This window comes from Cervus elaphus, chromosome 30, assembly GCF_910594005.1.
Source record: "Cervus elaphus chromosome 30, mCerEla1.1, whole genome shotgun sequence".
Taxonomy (NCBI): Eukaryota; Metazoa; Chordata; class Mammalia; order Artiodactyla; family Cervidae; genus Cervus; species Cervus elaphus.
In genome coordinates, this window is record NC_057844.1 from 21,336,989 (window position 1) to 21,357,721 (window position 20,733).

Sequence of the window (20,733 nt, forward strand, 5' to 3'; positions counted from 1 at the left end):
GTTTGTACCTCTTAACCCCCTACCCCATATGACCCCTCCCCACTTCCCTCCCCATCAGTAACCACCAGTTCTCTGTATCTGTGAGTCTGCTGCTTTTTTGTTATATTCTCTAGTTTGTTTTTTAGGTTCCACAGGTACGTGACATCGTACAGTGTTTGTCTTCCTCTGTCTGACTTCGTTCACTTAGCAGAATGCCCTCCAACTCCATCCATGTTGCTGCAAATGGCAAATTTTCATTCTTTTTATGGCTGATTAGTATTCCACTCTGTATTTATACTACATCTTCTTTATCCATTCATCTGTTGATGGACACTTACATTGCTTTTATATCTTGGCAATTGTGAATTTTGCTGCTATGGACATTGGGGTGCATATCTTTTTAAATTTTGGGGGGTGCGTATCTTTTTGAATTAGTGTCTTTGTGTTTTTTTCAAACATATACCCAGGAGTGGAACTGCTGGGTCACATGGTAGTTTTGTTTTTAGTTTTTCAGTTTGATATTTTCATTAAAAATTTTATTAGATTTTTTAAGGATTTTTTTAATGTGGATCATTTTTAACATCTTTAATAAATTTGTTACAATATTGTTTCAATTTTATGTTTTGCTTTTCTGGTCGTGAGGCATGTGGGATCCCAGCTCCCTGACCAGGGATCAAACCCATACACTCTGCACTAGAAGGCAAAGTCTTAACCAGTGGACTACCAGGGAAGTTTCTATTACATTTTTATTAGAAAATAATCAAACCACATTACCCAAAATATTTTGGGGAATTAGAGATTTAAAAAAAAATTACTACCACCATAACAGAGCATTATGATATATTTTCTGCCAGGTTTTTTTGGTCATGTAATCTGTATATCTTATGTCAACTTTCTGACAAATATGAAGGGAAATATACACATACACATACAAAGGGAAACTCTGTATTTCTCACTTGTCCCCAAGAAAGATAGGAAAAGAACCTCTTGCTAAAGGGCCTCAGACTTGGACTTCTCTCTCCCACCACTGACCTTCCAGCCACCCAGATGGAAGGTCAAACATTGTTTAGACTTTAAGGAACTTTCCACTGGATTCTTGGCTTTATGCTGGGAGAATGAGCTCCGGGATCCTCCAGAATTTTATGCTCAGAGAATTTCTGTCTCCCTCTTTGTACTCAGATACAGGAAGTCTAGGTTCCATGAGTCAGGATTTTGTCACCTCGAGGGAGTTACCTTCTTCCTGGGGTAGTCTGGAAGGGGGTGTGTGTGAGGATCCACATAATATGCATTAGTGTGGCTGTCACAGCGTCTGCCCACAGCAGGTGCCCAGTAAACACCTGCTTCTGGAAAAAAAAAACAACAACCCGCATGTCAAGCACAACTGGCCTCAGAGTTTGAGAACCACTCAGCAGGCCATGTGAGAGGGGCGAGGGACCCACTGTCGCCCCTGCTGCAGTCAGTGGTGGCGGCGAAGTCTGCAGGCCCTCAGCGGGAACCTGCCCCTTCCCAGTGAGCGACCTCGACCTATGACCTCTCTCTCTGTCTCTGCTATCTGGACCCAGGGTGGGGAGCGGTAAACAGTGGGCCATGAAGGGAGGCAGGAAGGAATAAAGGAAGGACTGAAGGGCCTCAGTGATGGGAGGCAGAGCCTGGACAACCTCCAGGCCAGGCCTGCAGGGCACTCTGTCCATCTGCTGCAGAAAGCTGTGTGCCACCAAGCTGCCCCTGCTCCCAGGAGACTAGCTGGGACTCTAGATCAAGCAGAGAGCACTTTCTCTGTGTGCACAGGAAGGAAACGGCTGGGTTTGGCCATCCTGCTCTGCCCACAAGGGGCCTGAATGGTTTCCTGCCCCCTGGACCTCACTGCATCCCTGAAGATGCCTGTTCGCTGAGTCCTTGCCTAGACAAACATGAGGGTGCGCACCCTGGTGCACGGTTACCGTAGTTAACAAGTGATGGGGCCACATCTCCACAGTGTCGCACAGAGGGGATCTCCCTTGGTCAAGTGAGCCTTTTCTAATGGACTTCAGACCCAATGACCTATAAGCAGGGGAAATGTGGTTAAAACAGGAATAAATTCCACCTGGACACACAGATATCTCCAGTCCACCTTGGGGTGGAAGCAAGTCAACGGTATCCCTCATTTCACATCTACTTATTGAGAATATTATATAATGCTATTTTTCTCCAATACTTCTTAATGTTTATATACGGCATTTGTAAATTATATATGACTTCTAAAGTATCATAAGTATACACACACACACACACACACACACAGAGTATTCCTCTCTCATCAGTTATAGTCGACTGTGTATATGTGCTAAGTACATATATATATATATATATATATGCACACACACACACAGTATTCCTCTCCCGTCAGTTATTACTTGACTGCGTATATGTGCACGCATGTGTGCTCAGTTGCTTCAGTAATTTCCGAGTCTTTGCGACCCCATGGACTGTAGCCCACCAGGCTACTCTGTCCTTGGGATTCTCCAGACAGGAATACTGGAGGGGTTTGCCATGCCCTCCTCCAGGGGATCTTCCCAACCCAGGAATCACACTCTCATCTTCTGCATTGCAGGCAGATTCTTTACCACTGAGCCACCAAGGAAGCCTGACTACATATATGCATGGACTTATTTCTGGGCTGTCAAGTGTGTCCCACTAGTCTATGCATGTATTTTTATGCCAGTACCATACTATTTTGATTACTATAGCTTTATAATATAGCTTGAAATCAAGAAATGTGATGTCCCCAGATCTGTTATTCTTTCTCAGGATTTCCCTGGGTATTCTGGGCCTTTTGTGGTCCCATATAGATGTTATTTATTTTGGGGGGCTCCAAAACACTGCAGATGGTGATTGCAGCCATGAAATTAAAAGACACTTACTCCTTGAAAGGAAAGTTATGACCAACCTAGATAGCATATTAAAAAGCAGAGACATTACTTTGCCAACAAAGGTCTGTCTAGTCAAGGCTATGATTTTTCCAGTGGTCATGTATGGATGTGAGAGTTGGACTGTGAAGAAAGCTGAGCGCCAAAGAATTGATGCTTTTGAACTGTGGTGTTGGAGAAGACTCTTGAGAGTCCCTTGGACTGCAAGGAGATCCAACCAGTCCATCCTAAAGGAGATCAGTCCTGGGTGTTCATTGGAAGGACTGATACTGAAGCTGAAGCTCCAATACTTTGGCCACCTCATGCGAAGAGTTGACTCATTGGAAAAGATCCTGATGCTGGGAGGGATTGTGGGCAGGAGGAGAAGGGGACGACAGAGGATGAGATGGCTTGATGGCATCAGCGACTCAATGGACATGAGTTTGAGTAAATGCTGGGAGTTGGTGATGGACAGGAAGGCCTGGCGTGCTGTGATTCATGGGGTCGCAAAGAGTCGGACACGATTGAGCAACTGAACTGATAGATGTTAGAATGGTTTCTTCTATTTCTGTGAAAAAAAAAATGCCATTGGGATCTTAATAGGGATTGGATTGAATCTGTCTTTGGGTTATGAATAGTTTAACAATAACAGTTTTTCTAATCCGTGAACATATAGGATACCTTTCCATTCATTTGTGCCTTGAATCTTCAGTTTCTTTTATCAGTGTCTTGCAGTTTTCAGTGCCAAGAACTCACACTTCTTTGGTTAAATTTATTACTAAGTACTGTATTGTTTTTGATGCTATTGTGAATGAGATCATTTTATTTCCTACTCAGATAAATTAGTAGTAGTTTATAGAAAAACCACTGATTTTTATATGTTAATTTTGAATCCTGCAGCTTTTCTGAATTTATTGGTTAGCTTTAACATTTTTTGGTGAAGTTTTCACAACTTTTTATATATTTGCAAATAGAGACCATTTTACTTCTTGCTTTCCGGTGTTGATGCCTTTTATCTTTTTCTTGCCTGATTGTTCTAAGAGTCCATGCTGTGTGGAATAGGAGTGGTGCGAGTGGACACCATTGTCTTGTTTCCAATCTTAGAGGAAAAGTTTTCAGCCTTTCACCAATGGGTATGATGTTAACTGTGGCATGATATATAAGGCCTTTAGTATCATGAGCTATGTTCCCTCTGTATCTAATTTGTTAAGAATTTTTAACATGAATAGATGTTGAATTTTGTCAAATGCTTTTTCTGCATCTATTGAGATTATCATTTGATTTTTTTCTTTGATTCTATTAATGTGATATATCATATTGATTGACTTACAAGTATTGAACCATCCTTGTATCGTGGGACAATCTTACTTGATCATTGTGATCAAGTTACTCACAACTTTTAATATACTATTGAATTTGGTTTGCTAGTGTTTTATTGAGATGTCTACGTCAGTATTCATTAAGGATATGGCTTGTAGTTTTCTTGTAGTGTCTTTTTCTGGCTTTGGTGTCAGGGTAATACTGTCCTTATAAAATGAATTTAAGAGTGTTCCCTTTTCTTCACTTTTTTGGGAACAGGTTGAGAAAGATTTAATTCTTTAAATGTTTGTTAAAATACATCAGTGAAGCCATCTGATTCTGGGGTTTTCTTTGTGGGGGATTTTTTATTACTGAGTTAATCTGCCTACCAGTAATTAGTCTGTTCAGATTTTCTATTTCTTTATGATTCATTCTTGATAGGTTGTATGTTTCTAACAATTTTTCCATTTCTTCTAAACTGTATGGCACTTAATTTTTTATAGAATCTTCTTATAACTCTTTGTGTTTCTGTGATATTAGTTATAATGTCTCCTCTTTCATTTATAACTTTTAAATTTGGGTTCTCTATTTTTTTCCTTGGTTTGTTTAGCTAAAGTTTTGTCCATTTTGTTTATATTTTCAAAGGACCAACACTTAATTTGGTTACTGTTTTCTGTTGTTTTCTTGTTCTCTATTTATTTCTGTTCTGATCTTTATTATTACCTTCCTTTGCCTAAACTGGGGTTAGTCTTTTTTCTAATTTGAGGCATTAGATTTAAGTTGTTTATTTGACATGTTTCTTGTTGCTTAGGTTGATTTTTTTTTTTTATTGTTATGAACTTTCCTCTTACAACTGCTTTTTCTGTATCCCATAAGTTTTAATATGTTGTTTTCATTTTCATTCACCAAAAGGTACTTTTCAGTTTCTTCTTGATTATTTGACCCAATGATATTTCAGAAGAGTGTTGTTTAATTTCTATGTGTTTGTGGTTTTTCCAGTTTTCCTCCTGTTACTGATTTCTAATTTCATGACATTGTGGTCAGAGAAGATACTTGGTATGATTTCAGTTTTCTTGAATTTGCTAAGACTTATTTTATGGCCTAACATACGGTCTGTCTTAGATAATGTTCCATGTGCATTTAAGAAGAATGTGTGCTCTGTTGTTGGTTAGAATGTTCCATACACATCTGTGAGGTCTGCTTGTGTTGTTCAAACTTGCTGTTTACTTATTGATTCTCTGTCTGAATGATCCATCCATTGTTGAGAGTGTTCCACCAAAAAATTCAACTATTTTTTATTGTTTATTTCTTCTTTTGCTGTATTAGTTTTGCTTTACATATTGATGTGCTCCAGTACTAGGAGCATAAATTTTAAAACTGCTGTATCTTTTTGAAGGATTGACAACTTTGTTACCATATAATGACCTGCTTTGTATTTTCTTTTAAAGTTCTATTTTGTCTAATACAAGTATAGCTAGTCCTGGTTTCTTTTCTTTTTTTTGTTACCATTTGCTTTAAATATCTTTATCCTTTTCTTAAAGTTTGTATCTGTTTTTAAAGCTAAAGTCAGTCTCTAGTAGGTAGTATATCATTGGATCTTGTGTTTTTGTTTTAATCCTTTAATTCTTTGTCTTTTGATCAGAAAATGCAATCCATTTATGTTTAAAGTAATTATTGATACTTAAGAACTTAATAGTGCCATTTTGTTCATTGTTTTCTGGCTGATTTTTAGATCCATTGTTCCTTCTTATTCTGCAGTCTTTTTTGTGTTTTGATGTTTTTTGGTATCAGTATGCCTTCTTTATCATATTCTTTTGTGTAATTACTATAAGTTTTTCCCTTGTGGCTACCATGAAGCTTACATAAACTATCTTAGAATTAACACCCTATTTTATTATTTTTTTCAGGTTTTAAAACTTTTTATTTGCATATTTTAAAAATTGTGCATTCCAATAATTAAAACATTTGAACAACAACAAAAAAAAAAATGGCACTCTGATTAAACTGCATTTTACAGCCCGCAGGACACCTTGGACCAGCTTTTTACTCTAGATTTCACTGTTGTCCCACCCAGCTTCCTCCTTCACCAACATGCAAGTTCTTTTCCTTCCCTGCCAGCCACATAGGCAGATGGGAGAGGCAGGCGCGGCCTACTTTGTCAGTAGTTCTCCATTCTTTGATGTAAAAAGGGGTAGCACAGTCATTTAAACTCGATCCAACCTCTTTGCATCTTACAAAGTTAAACAGGGAAAAGAAGTAAAATAAGAAGGCAATGCTTGTGGAATGTACAGTGCATGCTGGCGGCGCATGCTTCATTACGACTCGCCTGCTTGCTTCTCCTGTTCAATCGTTTCTTTCGAAGGCAGTGGATTTTTCTCTTGCGTTTCCTTTTTCTTCAATTTCAATTTATCGAACTTCTCAATCTCAGCCATATCGGGCTTGTCAGACATTGTTGTGGAGGGCGCGGAGCTCTAGCTGCGAGCCGGTGAAGTCTGATCTGCGCTGTGGCTGCTGCCGAATGCTGAGTGCCTGAATTAACACCCTATTTTAAACTGATACCAAGTTAACTTTAATAGCATTCCTAAAATTTTACACTTTTACTTCTCTCCTTACATTCTAGGTTTTGATGTTACACATTATATATTTTTATCTCATGTATCTCATAAAAGATCATTGTAGTCATAATTTTTACTCACATCTTTTAACTTTTAAATTAGAGGTGTAAATGAATTACACACCACCATTACCATATTACTGAGTTTGACTATATATTCACCATTACCAGTGAGTTTCACACTACCTTACTATGCTTTGAAGTGAAGAAGTGAAGTCACTCAGTCGTGACCGACTCTTTGCGACCCCACGGACTGTAGCCTACCAGACTCCTCTGTCCATGGGATTTTCCAGGCAAGAGTACGGGAGTGGGTTGCCATTGCCTTCTCCAGGGAATTTTCCCGATCCTGGGATTGAACCCAGGTCCCCTCATTGCAGGCAGACACTTTACCGTCTGAGCCACCAGGGAAGCTTAGTTTTTTACTGTGCTTTAATAATGTTAAATGGCATCCTTTCACTTCCACTCAAATAACTCCCTTTAGCATTTCTTGTAAAGTGGGGTTAGTAGTTGATTTTCCTTATACAAGCATTTGTTTGTTTGGCAAAGTCTTTATCTCTACTTCATTCTTTTAAAAATTTATTTATTTTAATTGGAGGCTAATTGCTTTACAATACTCTAGTGGTTTTTACCATACATTGACATGAATCAGCCATGGGTGTACATGTCTCTACTTCATTTTGAAGGAAAGTTGTGCTGGGTACATAATTATTGGTTGACACTTTTTCTTAAAATATTTTGAATGTATTATCCCATTTTCTCCTTGCCTTAAAACTTTTCTGTTGAGGCCCACATCCCTCGGGTAGCGGTGTGTTGCACCCAGCCACATGTCGAGACCGGAGTCCAGTGTGGAAAGCCCTTCCTCCTGGGACATGGGGTGCTGCTGGAAAGGTGGCTGCCCCCTCACCCGTCATGCACCGCACATTCTTGGGGAACCTGGTGCTAAACCATTCGTAGACAACCTGCTTCTGGGTCGGGGTTTCATACCTAGCAGAGCAGCTCCCTCACTGTGGACTATTGAAAGTCAGTCCTCAACAAAATGGTCTGAAACTAAGAAACAAAAAAGGAAAAATAAATAAATAGATAAAATAAATTTAAAAAAATTTTTTTCTGTTGAGAAACCCACCGGTAGTCTGTGGGAGTAACTTTGTATGTAACTTGTTTCTTCTCTATTGTTGCTTCCATAATTCTTTGTCTTTGGATATTTTAATTATAATGTCTCTTAGTGCTGTCTATTTGGCTTCAACCTATCTGGGGTCCTTTAGGATTCATGGATCAGCATGTCCATTTATCTTCATAGGTTTGGGAAGTTTTCAGCCATTACATTTTAAATATACTTTCTGTCCCTATCTTACTGTCCTTCAGGAATTCTCATAATGTACGTACCATTTTCTTTTATTGTGTTCCATTAGTCCAATAGGCTTTCTTCACTATTTTTCATTTGTTTTTGTTTTTGCTCCTTTCACTGGATAATTTCAGATATCCAGTCTGCTAGTTCAATGTTTTGTTTTTTTTTTCCTGCATTGTTGAGACCTTTTTTTTTTTTTTCATTAGTTGGAGGCTAATTACTTTACAATATTGTAGTGGTTTTTGCCATACATTGACATGAATCAGCCATGGATTTACATGTGTTCCCCATCCTGAACCCCCCTCCCACCTTCCTCCCCATCCCATCCCTCTGGGTCTTCCCAGTGCACCAGCCCTGAGCACTTGTCTCATGCATCCAACCTGGGCTGGTGATCTGTTTCACACTTGATAATATACATGTTTCGATGCTGTTCTCTCAGATCATCCCACCCTTGCCTTCTCCCATAGAGTCCAAAAGTCTGTTCCATACATCTGTATCTCTTTTTCTGTCTTGCATATAGGGTTATCGTTTCCATCTTTCTAAATTCCGTATATATGTGTTACTACATACTGTATTGGTGTTTATCTTTCTGGCTTACTTCACCGTATAATGGGCTCCAGTTTCATCCATCTCATTAGAACTGATTCAAATGTATTCTTTTTAATGGCTGAGTAATATTCCATTGTGTATATGTACCACAGCTTTCTTATCTATTCATCTGCTGATGGGCATCTAGGTTGCTTCCATGTCCTGACTATTATAAACAGTGCTGCGATGAACATTGGGGTTCACATGTCTCTTTCAGATCTGGTTTCCTCAGTGTGTATGCCCAGGAGTGGGATTGCTGGGTCATATGGCAGTTCTATTTCCAGTTTTTTAAGGAATCTCCACACTGTTCTCCATAGTGGCTGTACTAGTTTGCATTCCCACCAACAGTGTAAGAGGGTTTCCTTTTCTCCACACCCTCTCCAGCATTTATTGCTTGTAGACTTTTGGATAGCAGCCATCCTGACTGGCGCGTAATGGTACCTCATTGTGGTTTTGATTTGCACTTCTCTGATAATGAGTGATGTTGAGCATCTTTTCATGTGTTTGTTAGCCATCTGTATGTCTTCTTTGGAGAAATGTCTGTTTAGTTTTTTGGCCCATTTTTTGATTGGGTCATTTATTTTTCTGGAATTGAGCTGCAGGAGTTGCTTGTATATTTTTGAGATTAATCCTTTGTCTGTTGCTTCGTTTGCTATTATTCTCTCCCATTCTGAAGGCTGTCTTTTCACCTTATAGTTTCCTTTGTTGTGCAAAAGCTTTTAAGTTTAATTAGGTCCTATTTGTTTATTTTTGCTTTTATTTCCAATATTCCGGGAGGTGAGTCATAGAGGATCCTGCTGTGATTCATGTCGGAGAGTGTTTTGCCTATGTTCTCCTCTAGGAGTCTTATAGTTTCTGGTGTTGAGACCATTTTTGAAGCTCTCTATGAATTCTTCAGTCATCATATATTTCAGATCTAGGATTTCTATTTGTTTTATGCCTACTGTTTCTTTGTCGAACTTCTTGTTTTTCGTGCATTGTTTTCCTAATTTCACATAGTTCTCTGTGTGTTCCTGTAGTTCATTAAACTTCTTCAAGAGGGTTATTCTGAGTTTTTGTCCAGCTCTTTATAGATCTCCATTTCTGGGGTGAATTATTAGAGTTTTATTAGTTTCCTTTAGTGATTCATATTTACTTGATTTTTCTTTTTTTTTTTTTTTACCCTTGATTCCTTACATTGCTATCTATGCATTTGAGTGTTTTCTTTCCTAGGCCATTGCAGGTTCTCTTTGGAAGGGGCAGTTCTTTACTAGTTTGCTCAGCTTAGTGTTCTGGACATGCTTGCTGGTAAGATACTTGGGCAGGTAGGGCTTGCTATCAGTGTCTGTTTTGGACAAGGCTCCTGCCCAGGCTCTGAGGTCATGGAGAGGGAGGCATACCAGTGGCTGAAAATATTGCATGGGACTGATGGTTCCCTGCCCAGAAAGACTATAGAATGGGCTTTGCGGTTACCTGGCCTCTCCAGATGGTGGGGACTAGGTATTATATTCTGTAGTCAGCTGGGCTATAAATTGGCTTCCCTGCTCAGGGGAGGCAGCAGAGCAGGGCCCAAGGGACTGCACTGCTCATTGTTTGGGGACCCAAATCAAGCTAGACTGTGCACTGAATATCCTGACCAGACTGGGCCATTGGTTTTTCTCTGCAGACAGGGAATCTGTTCATGCGGTACTTAAACCAGGACTGTACATAGCTTCTTGTGTTCTGATTAGGTCCCCTGGGCAGGTAGGCTGATAGCTAGATTCAGCCGTGGGTGGAGCTATGAGTTATTGTCGCTGACCAGGCAGGGCCCCACACAGGCCCCAGGTCTGGCAAGGCTCTTGTTTGCAGATCAAATCGGGCAGCTTCCCTGGCCTGATGGGCCAGCATCCTAGCTCTCCTGATGGGCTGGGCCACTGGCCAGGTTCTCCACTCAGTGCTGCTGTAATTGGAGTTACAAGATGGGCTACACAGATTCTCAGGAGCTCTGGTTAGGTTCACAGGCTGGAGGCTGGATTCAGCTCTGGGTATGGCAATAAATTACCTTCCCTGCATGGTTGAGGCTGCATACAGAGCAGTCTCCAGGGACAGTGAGGCTCTCTGGGAATCAAACCAGACAGACTTCTTCACTAAGCTCCCTGGGCAGCTGGGGCTCCCTTCAGGTGCAGAGCTGCTGGTTGGGTTCTCCACTCAGATGCTGCTGGAACCAGGGCTGCCAGCGTGAACTACTGAGATTCCTGGGAGCTCTGTTTAGGTTTCCCAGTTAGCAGAGCTGGAGGCGGCATTTGGCACCGGGCAGGGCTACAGGTTAGCTTCTCTGCTCGGGGGGTAAGGGGTGCGGAGTCAGGATGCAGAGCACACCTCAAAGCTGAGAAGACTCTTGTTTAGGACAGGGGTCCCCAACCTCCAGGGTCTAATGCCTGATCATCTCAGGTGGAGCTGATGTTATAACAGAAATGAAGTAGATAATAAATGTGATGTGCTTAAATCATCCTGAAACCATCCCCCACCCCCAACCAGTCCATGGCAAAATTGTCTTCCACAAAACCTGTCCCAGGTGCCAAAAAGGTTGAAGACTGCTGGTTTAGGGAGCTAACCAGGCTGATTTATGCACCAGACTGCTCCGACGGGGTCACTAGCTTGTCTCTGCAGACCTGTGGAGCTTCTGGCGAGGCCCTCTGCTCGAGTGATGCTGGTCCTCGCTGTCTCCCAGGTGCTCAGGCCTGGCTCCTTGGTCAGGAAGAACCCAAAGCTCCCTCAGCAGTAGGCAGAGCTATGAATTAGCTGCACTTCCCCGTGGCTCAGACAGTCAAGAATCTGCCTGCAATGCAGGGGATCTGGGTTCAATCTCTGGGTCGGGAAGGCCCCCTGGAGAAGGAAATGGCAACCCACTCCAGTATTCTTGGCTGCAGAATCCACATGGACAGAGGAGCCTGGTGGGGTACAGCTCATGAGGTTGCAAAGAGTCAGACAGGACTGAGCGAATAACACTTTCCTGGACAGAGCAGGAGAGCTCTCTGCAAACAGCTTTCCAGGTGTTCCGGAAGGTTTCTGGTTGGGCAGGGCCAGCAGTAATCCGTGCTATGAACCATCTCTCCTGCCTGGGAGGAGCAGAGAACCACTTCCCAGTCTGGCAAGGCTCTTTGTTAGCGGTCTTGACTCAGCCCTCCACCCCCCCCCCCCAACCCCCAAGTTCCTGGGCTGAGCCGTGCTGCTGGCTCTGCTGCACCCGATGATCAGCTCTGCCTGCTGGCCTCTTTGCTCAGCGATGCTGGGCTTCGCGGCTTCGAAGTGTTCCCACCTGGCTCTCTGGTCGGCAGGGCCAGGAGCTAACGCTCAGCAGTAGGTGGGTTAAGACTCAGGGTGGAGGGGAAGAGACACACCTGGTTACAGAGCTGCGAAGGCTCTTCACTTGAGGTCCTGAGTCAGGCAGACCTGCGCCCCGCTGACTTCCCTGCTCAGACTGCGCCGCTGGTTGGGATCACTGCTTGGGGGCGACAGGTAGGAACTCAGGCTGCCAAGGGGCCAGCGCTGGTTGTTGCAAGCCCCTCCCACCTTTTCCATCACAGTCAGATTCCCAGATTCAAACCCCACGGATTCCCTCTGCGATCCTCATGAGGCACGATCAGAGTGGGGGCCCCCACAAAGTGACCCACCATGCTGGGATGGGGGGGATGTCCAGCTGGCTCTCGTTTCCCACTGGGGGAATTTGGGGCCCGTGGGGTGGTGGGCTGACCTGGGGGAGAGGCAAGGCTGACAGCATGTAGTTGCTTTTCTTAGCCTTCCAACGCAGCCTGTCTTAGTCTCTGGCAGTGGGGTGAAGCTGAAGCACCCCGGGTATGTCCTAGAATTCCCTCAGTGCTGCTTTGTTCATGAATATTAACTGTCCTTCTTCTTGTTCAGTCACTAAGTCATGTCTGACTCTTTGCGACCATGTGGACTATAGCATGGCAGGCTTCCCTGTCCATCACTATCTCCCTGAGTTTGCGCAAACTCATGTCCATTGAGTCAGTGATGCCATCCAACCATCTCATCCTCTGTCGTCCCCTTCTCCTTTTGCCTTCAATCTTTCCCAGCATCAGGGTCTTTTCCAATGAGTCAGCTCTTCGATTCAGGTGGCCAAAGTATTGGAGCTTCAGCGTCAGTCCTTCCAAGGAGTATTCAGGGTTGATTTCCTTTAGGATTGACTGGTTTGATCTCCCTTGCTGTCCAAGGGACTCTCTCCTTCTTAGGAGGGGGGTAAAATCAGGCATGACCTGTGTTGCCATCTTGGTGATGTCACCCCTAGGAAAGAACCTAAGATAGTAAACCCTGGTGCACAGGGAGGTCTATTAAGTAATTGCTAAGCTGCAGAATCATTTTCATTATCACCACCACTGCCATCATCATCAGAGCTAGTAGGACACTTGCCTCAGGCCACAGAGCTAATAAGTGGCCCAGCAAGAATTCAAAGGGCTTCCCAACTTCAGGGGTCTCTCTGCAGACCACAACAAAGCACCTTCCTGCCTTAGTCAAGAATGCAAGATGCTTGCTTGATATGTGTGAACATCTCAGCCACCATACATGGGATTTACATAAATTAGTCCTAGCAGGCTGAGATATTTATGGATAAACTGTTTAAAAAGCCACAAACTGCTTTCAAGTGGTTCAGCAAAGAGCTGTGTATAGATTTTACTATATATACGTATTCTCATACATATATGTATACATATAGATAAATGATAAAACATACACACAAAATGAATCTGTACAATGGAGATAAAGGAAGCAAGACAAAATCATTGTATCTTCTACTGTTCAATATTTTTTATATATTTGAAAAGCTTCATAATAAACATTGTTGAAAAGTACACATAATTTTTCACCATTGTTAAGGTATAGTTTTGGGGGTCTTTCATGTGTACAGCCCACTACATGAACATTGTCACATTTTTATTTAAAATGTATACAAGCTATAGTATGATAGGTAAAACATCAAATAAACACAGTGCTTCTCGACTTCTAAATTGGATAGCTAAATCTGTATTTCAATATGCAGCAGTGTGACCAGGAAGCTTCCCATTCGACCACAAAGCCAACTGAACTAGCAGGGCTCAGTAATGCTGTGAGGAAATACATGCAGTTGTTTGTTTATGGCAGAACTTGGCAATTAAACTTTGTGAGGAGGCCCATTATGAGTGAATGTGTATTCATCATTTGCAATACTGTAAGTTTATGTTGTTGCTGTTCAGTCACTAAGTTGTGTCCAACTCTGGGACCCCATGGACTGCAGCATGCCAGGCTTCCCTGTCCTTCACCATCTCTTGAAGTTTGCTTAGTCCATTGAGTCAGTGATGCCATCTAACCATCTCATCCTCTGCCTCCCCCTTCTGCTTTTGCCTTCAGTCTTTCCCAGCATCAGGGTCTTTTCCAGTGAGTCGGCTCTTCTCATCAGGTGCCCAAAGAATTGGAGCTTCACACATATCACAGTTTTAGCACTAGTCCTTCCAGTGAATATTCAGGGTTGATTTCCTTTAGGATTGACTGGTTTGCTCTCCTTGCAGTCCAAAGGATTCTGGAGAGTCTTCTCTAAGACCACAGTTCAAAAGCATCAATTCTTCAGTTTTCAGCCTTCTTAATGGTCCAGCTCTCACATTGTACATGACTATTGGAAAAACCAGAGCTTTGACTACGTGGACCTTTGTTGGCAAAGTGATGTCTCTGCTTTTTAATATGCTGTCTAGGTTTGTCATAGGTTTTCTTCCAAGGAGCAAGTGTCTTTTAATTTCATGGCTGCAGTTGCCATCTGTGGTGATTTTGGAGCCCAATAAATTAAAATCTGTCACTGCTTCACTCTTCCCCCTTCTATTTGCTGTGAAGTGATGGGCCAGGATGCCATGATCTCAGTTTTTTTTTTTTTTTCCAGTGGGTTTTGTCATACATTGATATGAATCAGCCATGGATTTACATGTATTCCCAATCCCGATCCCCCCTCCCACCTCCCTCTCCACCCGATTCCTCTGGGTCTTCCCAGTGCACCAGGCCTGAGCACTTATGATCTCAGTTTTTTGAATGTTGAGTTTTAAGCCAGCTTTTTCACTCTCCTCTTTCACCCTCATCAAGAGGCTCTTTAGTTCCTCTTTGCTTTCTGCCATTAGAGTGGTATCATCTCCATATCTGAGGTTGTCGATATTTCTCACAGCAATCTTCATTCCAGCTTGTGCTCATCCAGTCTGGTATTTCGCATGATGTACTCTGCATATAAATTAAATAAGCAGGGTGACAATATACAGCCTTGACGTACTCCTTTCCCAATTTGGAACCAGTCCATTGTTCCATGTCTGGTTCTAACTGTTGCTTCTTGACCTGCATACAGATTTCTCAGGAGAAAGGTAAGGATGTCTGGCATTCCCATCTCTTGAAGAATTTTCCACAGTTTGTTATATTGCACATAATCAAAGCCTTTGTGGTTTAGTCACTAAGTCGCGTCCAACTCTTGTGACCCCATGGACCGTAGTCTGCCAGGCTCCTCTGTCCATACGGATTCTCCAGGCAAGAATACTGGAGTGCATTGCCATTTCCTTCTCCAAGGGATCTTCCTGACCCAGGAATCGAACCTGGGCCTCCTGCATTGCAGGCAGATTCTTTACTGACTGAGCTATGAGGGAAGTCCAAAGGCTTTAGTATAGTCAATGAAGCAGATGTTTTTCTGGAATTCCCTTGCTTTCTCTATGATCTAGTGTATGTTGGCAATTTGATCTTTGGTTCCTCTGCCTTTTTAAAACCCAGCTTGTACATCTGGAAGTTGTGGGTTCACATACTGTGGAAGCCTAGCTTGAAGGATTTTGAACATTACCCTGCTAGCATGTGAAATGAGCTCAATTGTCTATAGTTTGAACATTCTTTGTCATTGCCTTTCTTTGGGATTGGAATGAAAACTGACTTTTTCCAGTCCTGTGGTCACTGCTTAGTTTTCCAAATTTGTTGGCATATTGAGTGCAGCACTTTAACAGCATCATCTTTTTGTTTATCTTCAAAAAACCAGGTCTTAGTTTCATTGATCTTTTCTTTATTGTCTTTTTAGTCTATTTATTTCTGTTCTGACCTTTGTTATTTCCTCTTTCTGCTAACTTTGGGCTTCACTTGTTCTTGTTTTTCTACTTCCTGTAAGTGTAAGTGAATGTGTTTGAGATTTTTCTTGTTTCTCAATTAGGCATTTACCACTTGAACTTCCCTCTGAGAGCTTTTTTACTGTATTCCATAAGTTTTGGTATGTTGTATTTTTATCTGTCCCAAGTAACTTTAATTTTTCTTCTGATTTCTTTTTTGACCCATTGGTTATTGAATAGCATGATGCTTAATCTCCACATATTTGTGAATTATCCTGCTTTCTGCTTGTAATTGATATTTAGTTTCATACCGTTGTGGTTGGAAAAGATGGCTGATGTGATTTCTGTCTCCTTAAATTTATTAAGACTTTTTTTGTGCCCTAATATATGATTTACCCCGGACAATGTTCCATCTACACATAACAATATATGTATATGATTTTTAAAATTATAAAATGAATGTCATTTTAGTTTGAAATCAGTGTATGACTGAACTAAAATACTGTTAGAAATTGCAAATAGATTTTTCTTCCTTGGACCTCAAAAGAGAAGGATATCTTCCTGAAAATGAGAAGCAAAGAAAATACTTAAAACTGTTTGGCTGAAATCACACCTAAATCATTAGGCTATTGGCCTAGTTCCTACAAAATTTCAGGAAATAAATCTTTGCAATCTTACTTGTCATCTAGGTTTCATATAAATAAGATATTTTTAATGTCCTCCTTTTTTGATACAAAAGACATTGAAACAGTGCAAAGAAGAAATATAATTTGTGTAAGAGAAAGCCTAACGTTAGACCATCTCAGCAGTGATCTGAAGTGTAAGGTGAGGAGGCCTCTCTGTTAATGTCTAGCCCAGTCATCTCCATACCGTTGCCGTGTAAGGTGTTCCCTTCCCGGTGGTCCTCTGTTGAAAGCCCCCTTCCCCGCCTCACCCAGGCACAGCCAGAGCGCCAGGTTAGCCTGACCTACCGCTGCCTTCCGTCTGTAGCTGTACGTCAGCTGTCTCTGCCCTGTCATTTTGGCCCTGGAGAACTGGTGCTGACTGATGAGTAAGTGAATCTCTGCCCAGATGATTGAAGCTCTGACATGAAGCCCGGGGATGGTCAACAGCTGTGTTTTCTAGCGCACTGAGAAAGCCACCTGGCCATGAATGGTGGCTGACCTACAAGAAAAGTCCTGAGAAGAGAAAGAAAGGGCCTTAGGAATCCTCCACTCTTGTGTCCATGGCTTGCTGCACTTCTGTCTTGATGAGTGTCTCCTCAGTATTCTTACATTAAATTTCCCTTTTAAATAGTAGGAGACGAATTTCTGTCCTTGACATCTGAAAGAGTTATACATTCAGTCTTAGAGGACAAAATTCAGCTTTGATTGCCATCTTTTGAAGGGCTACAGAAAGGATCCATGGGAACAGTTGAAGAAATGGTAAACAGGATCAAGGAAGAAACTTCCAGGGCTTGGGTATTGTTGAATAAAGAAACAATTTTTAAAAACCTTTTCCTAATGCTACAAAAAGAAGGTCTTTAACCTCCTTTCACTAGAGAAAATGGGGTTTGGTCAGAACTAATACGTTCTCTGTTACACAAAACTCCACGCTCCTGGCGTGCCACTGGCATGGCCACCCTTGGCTGTGTGTCTTTATTCAGGAGAGAATCCAGTTGTGCAGCTCAGTGTTTTGCTTGTTTCCCTTTGGTCAAGTGTCTGCTCCTGGCTCAGTCCCTCAGGTAGCGGGAGCAGGATCATGCATGTGGCATGGAACCTCGGAGGAGGTAGACTCTGAAGGCCTGTGAGCCCATGAGTGGCCACAAGAGGGTGCCATGTTGAAGGGCCCTGGGAGCCAGGACGTGATTTGTTTTCCCATCTCTTAAATCTAATGATGTTGATAGTTGAGTTACGAGCATCACCTTTCTTTCCCAAACCTACCTCTTTCTTCAGTTGCCCAGCTACTTTGGGGGTCACTTCTTTAACATCCCATCATGTGGGACATTTCAAACAGCTGGGCTTCCCTAATTCAACTGGTTCATCTCTTCCCTGACACCAAGAACACCTGGTTATCAGCAGACTGCAGAGGCAGCAAAGCCTTGAGAGAGAGAGTCCAGTGGGGTAACATGTCAGTATTTTAAGGGAAGCAGAGACTTGCAGAGCTAATGAAGCAGTGATGGAAGCTGTCACAGTCTGAGGGGAGGAGGCAGAAGTCTGTTCATAGAGAGAAATCAGATAATGATTTGACTTAAATCCAGTGACATGGACCATGTGAATAACCTCTTTAAGTCCTGGAACCTCTGTTTAGCAACTATAAAAGGAAATGGCAACCCACTCCAGTACTCTTGCCTGGAAAATCCCATGGACATAGGAGTTTGGTGGTCTACAGTCCATGGGGTCGCAAAGAGTCAGACACAACGGAGCATGCATGCATGCAACCAACCATAAAAGAGGGCCCTGTTTGTCCCTCCTTGTTGGGACACCTCTTGGCCAAAATAGCTGTCTGCATGTAACCTCCATCAGCTAGAAAAGCAACGGCAGATTGTTTGGGATGACATAGTTTCTTTTTAGTAGATATTGTATTTTAATCCCAGAAAAAAATAGGATTAAACACAGAAATAATGAAATTCTTAAAAACCTATATGTTAAAAACTTTGTATTAGGTTTAGAAATAATTTGTTCATGTCTGGTATTTTAAGCATTTGTTGTGTTTTCAAGAATTTGGTCTATTAGAACAAGAAACCAACATTATGACTCCAATTTAAAATATAACTTAGAATTGATTTATATTTGCTGTTTTAAGTTAAGGGATATAAGAATAAAGGTAGCAAATTTGTAACACTGAAACATTTAAGAGGATTTAATAGTCAACAGTTCTATGTCTAATTGATTAGATTCATTAGAGTTATTTAAAGACTTAAAAAGTTTTGTTTATTAATCAGACCACTAAACTAAAAAGAAGACATTAAATGTATAAAAAGAAGAAGACATTAAATGTATAAATGCAGTTTAAAATGTTAAAGGAAATTAGTTACTTAAGCTGCAAGAGCTCTTTTAAAAATAAGTGTTTATTATTAACATTTGCTAGACTTGTTAGTGGAATAATAAGATTTGGGAATTGAACTCAAATTAGTAAATTTAAGTGAAATTTGGGCTTGACATAGATAACTGTAATTAATTGGATATTAATTTTTCAAAAGTAGATTTTAGATATTTCTCTATGCACAAAAACAGATCAGAAAGCCTACATTGATAGTCCACAATTTTAACTGAGTGACCAATGGAACGTTAGTTTAATCCCAGCCAGAACTAGTTCAAGTACAGCCAGGGCTGGTCCCCAAGAAAGCAGGAAGATGCAAGGATCCAGCTCCTGAACGAGGTCAGCATGGCACCAGTGAGACGGTGCTGGGGGCCACTCTCACTCATGGCATTCTGGGAGTGCTGTGCTTAGTCACGTTGTGTCCAGCTCTTTGCAACCCCATGGACTGTAGCCCGCCAGGCTCCTCTGTCCATGGGATTCTCCAGGCAAGAATACTGGAGTGGGTTGCCATTCCCTTCTCCAGGGGATCTTCCAGACCCAGGGATCAAACCCAGGTCTCCCGCATTGCGGGCAGATTCTTTACCATCTGAGTCACCAGGAAAGTCCAATTCTGGGAGAGGTCCTGTTTACACTGGGTTTTACTGGGACTTCCCACATAGCTCCCTCATCCACCTTTAATGCAGGAGACCCCGGTTCGATTCCTGGGTCGGGAAGATCTGCTGGAGAAGGGATAGGCTACCCACTCCAGTATTCTTAGAGGGCTTCCCTTGTGGCTCAGCTGGTAAAGAATCGCTTGCAATGTGGGAGTCCTGGGTTTAATCCCTGGGTTGGGAAGAAGGGAAGGGCTGGCGAAGGGAAAGGCTGCCCACTCCAACATTCTGGCCTGGCGAGTTCCATGGACTGTATGGTCCGTGGGATCGCAAAGAGTTGGACACAGCTAAGTGACTTTCACTTTCACTACCAGATCCCATGGAAATCTGGCCCATTCTCTTAATGGTCCGCTGCATTTAGGGTGGGCCCAGGCCCCCACATTCATCCTGCAGCCCTGATATCCCAGCGGGTTGGAATGGCTGGTGCTTCTAACAGGCAAATAGCCAATGACTTTGTGTCCGGTTGTTGACGTATCTGAATATTCAAGCCAGAAATGAGTCATCCTTTTCAACATATGAAGATACTTGCTGCATCCTATCTTGTCTTGAGTGAAAATGCTTATTTAATTGACATATTCATTGCCCATCTATCAAGTTGTCCCATCTTTAGATCCTTATGTTTCTACATCTGTGTTTTGAATAGTAAGCACTTCAAAGACCGGATTATTTTTTAATTCAGTATTTTTACTTTCACCACCCAAGAAAGCCCACATAAAATTCTGGTTGGGAAAGCTCCTGAGGACATAATGAGTACTACTGCTCTGTGAATAGCAGTCACAGTGAGTTCCTGACATATTCCTGGCATGCTTCTTATTAACTCGCGAAACTTGGAGACACTGTCCTAAATTCTGTTTGCTGAGTAGAGGCATTGTTATTACAGGACTAATCTCAACAATCAACATTTTTCCCCAGTGAGGCAGATTTATGGAAAAGATTAGATCCATCTTTGCTCTTTCGAATCTACAATGACAGTGACGTCTGTGTGTTCCAGGGGGAGGCTTGATGGAGCTTTTGTTCAGCCCGGGTCTTTGTTCTGTGGGACAGTTAGCTGATTGCGTCTGATATGGGCAGCCTTGTGTTCCTGGCCTAAGCATTACAACTATATTCAATAGTTCTCTGTCTGTTTTAAGTGAGCTAACAGATAATACTGCAAGAGGAAGCCTAGGTGAGCCACAGCAATGGCTGGAACTGATGAGGTTTCAAGGCTTGAAAAGCAAGTTTTGTTTTTAAAACAGATTGGCAGATAAGAACAAAGTAGAAAATTATTGAGAGGGGAATGCAGCAGTGG

At 42.0% G+C, this 20,733-nt stretch overlaps 2 protein-coding genes across 2 annotated transcripts in view; one reads left to right on the forward strand and one right to left on the reverse strand.

The window, feature by feature from the left end:
- Positions 1-20,733, forward strand: part of FAM124A (family with sequence similarity 124 member A) — a 111,905-nt gene that overhangs the window by 55,503 nt on the left and 35,669 nt on the right. The gene's annotated exons all lie outside the window — the stretch shown is intronic.
- Positions 227-6,613, reverse strand: LOC122686972 (thymosin beta-4-like). The gene is made up of 2 exons (XM_043892354.1): positions 6,127-6,613; positions 227-238 (listed from the first exon to the last, which is right to left on the reverse strand). The coding sequence occupies exon 1, from the start codon at positions 6,611-6,613 to the stop codon at positions 6,479-6,481; it is 135 nt and encodes a 44-aa protein (XP_043748289.1). The 3' UTR covers positions 227-238; positions 6,127-6,478.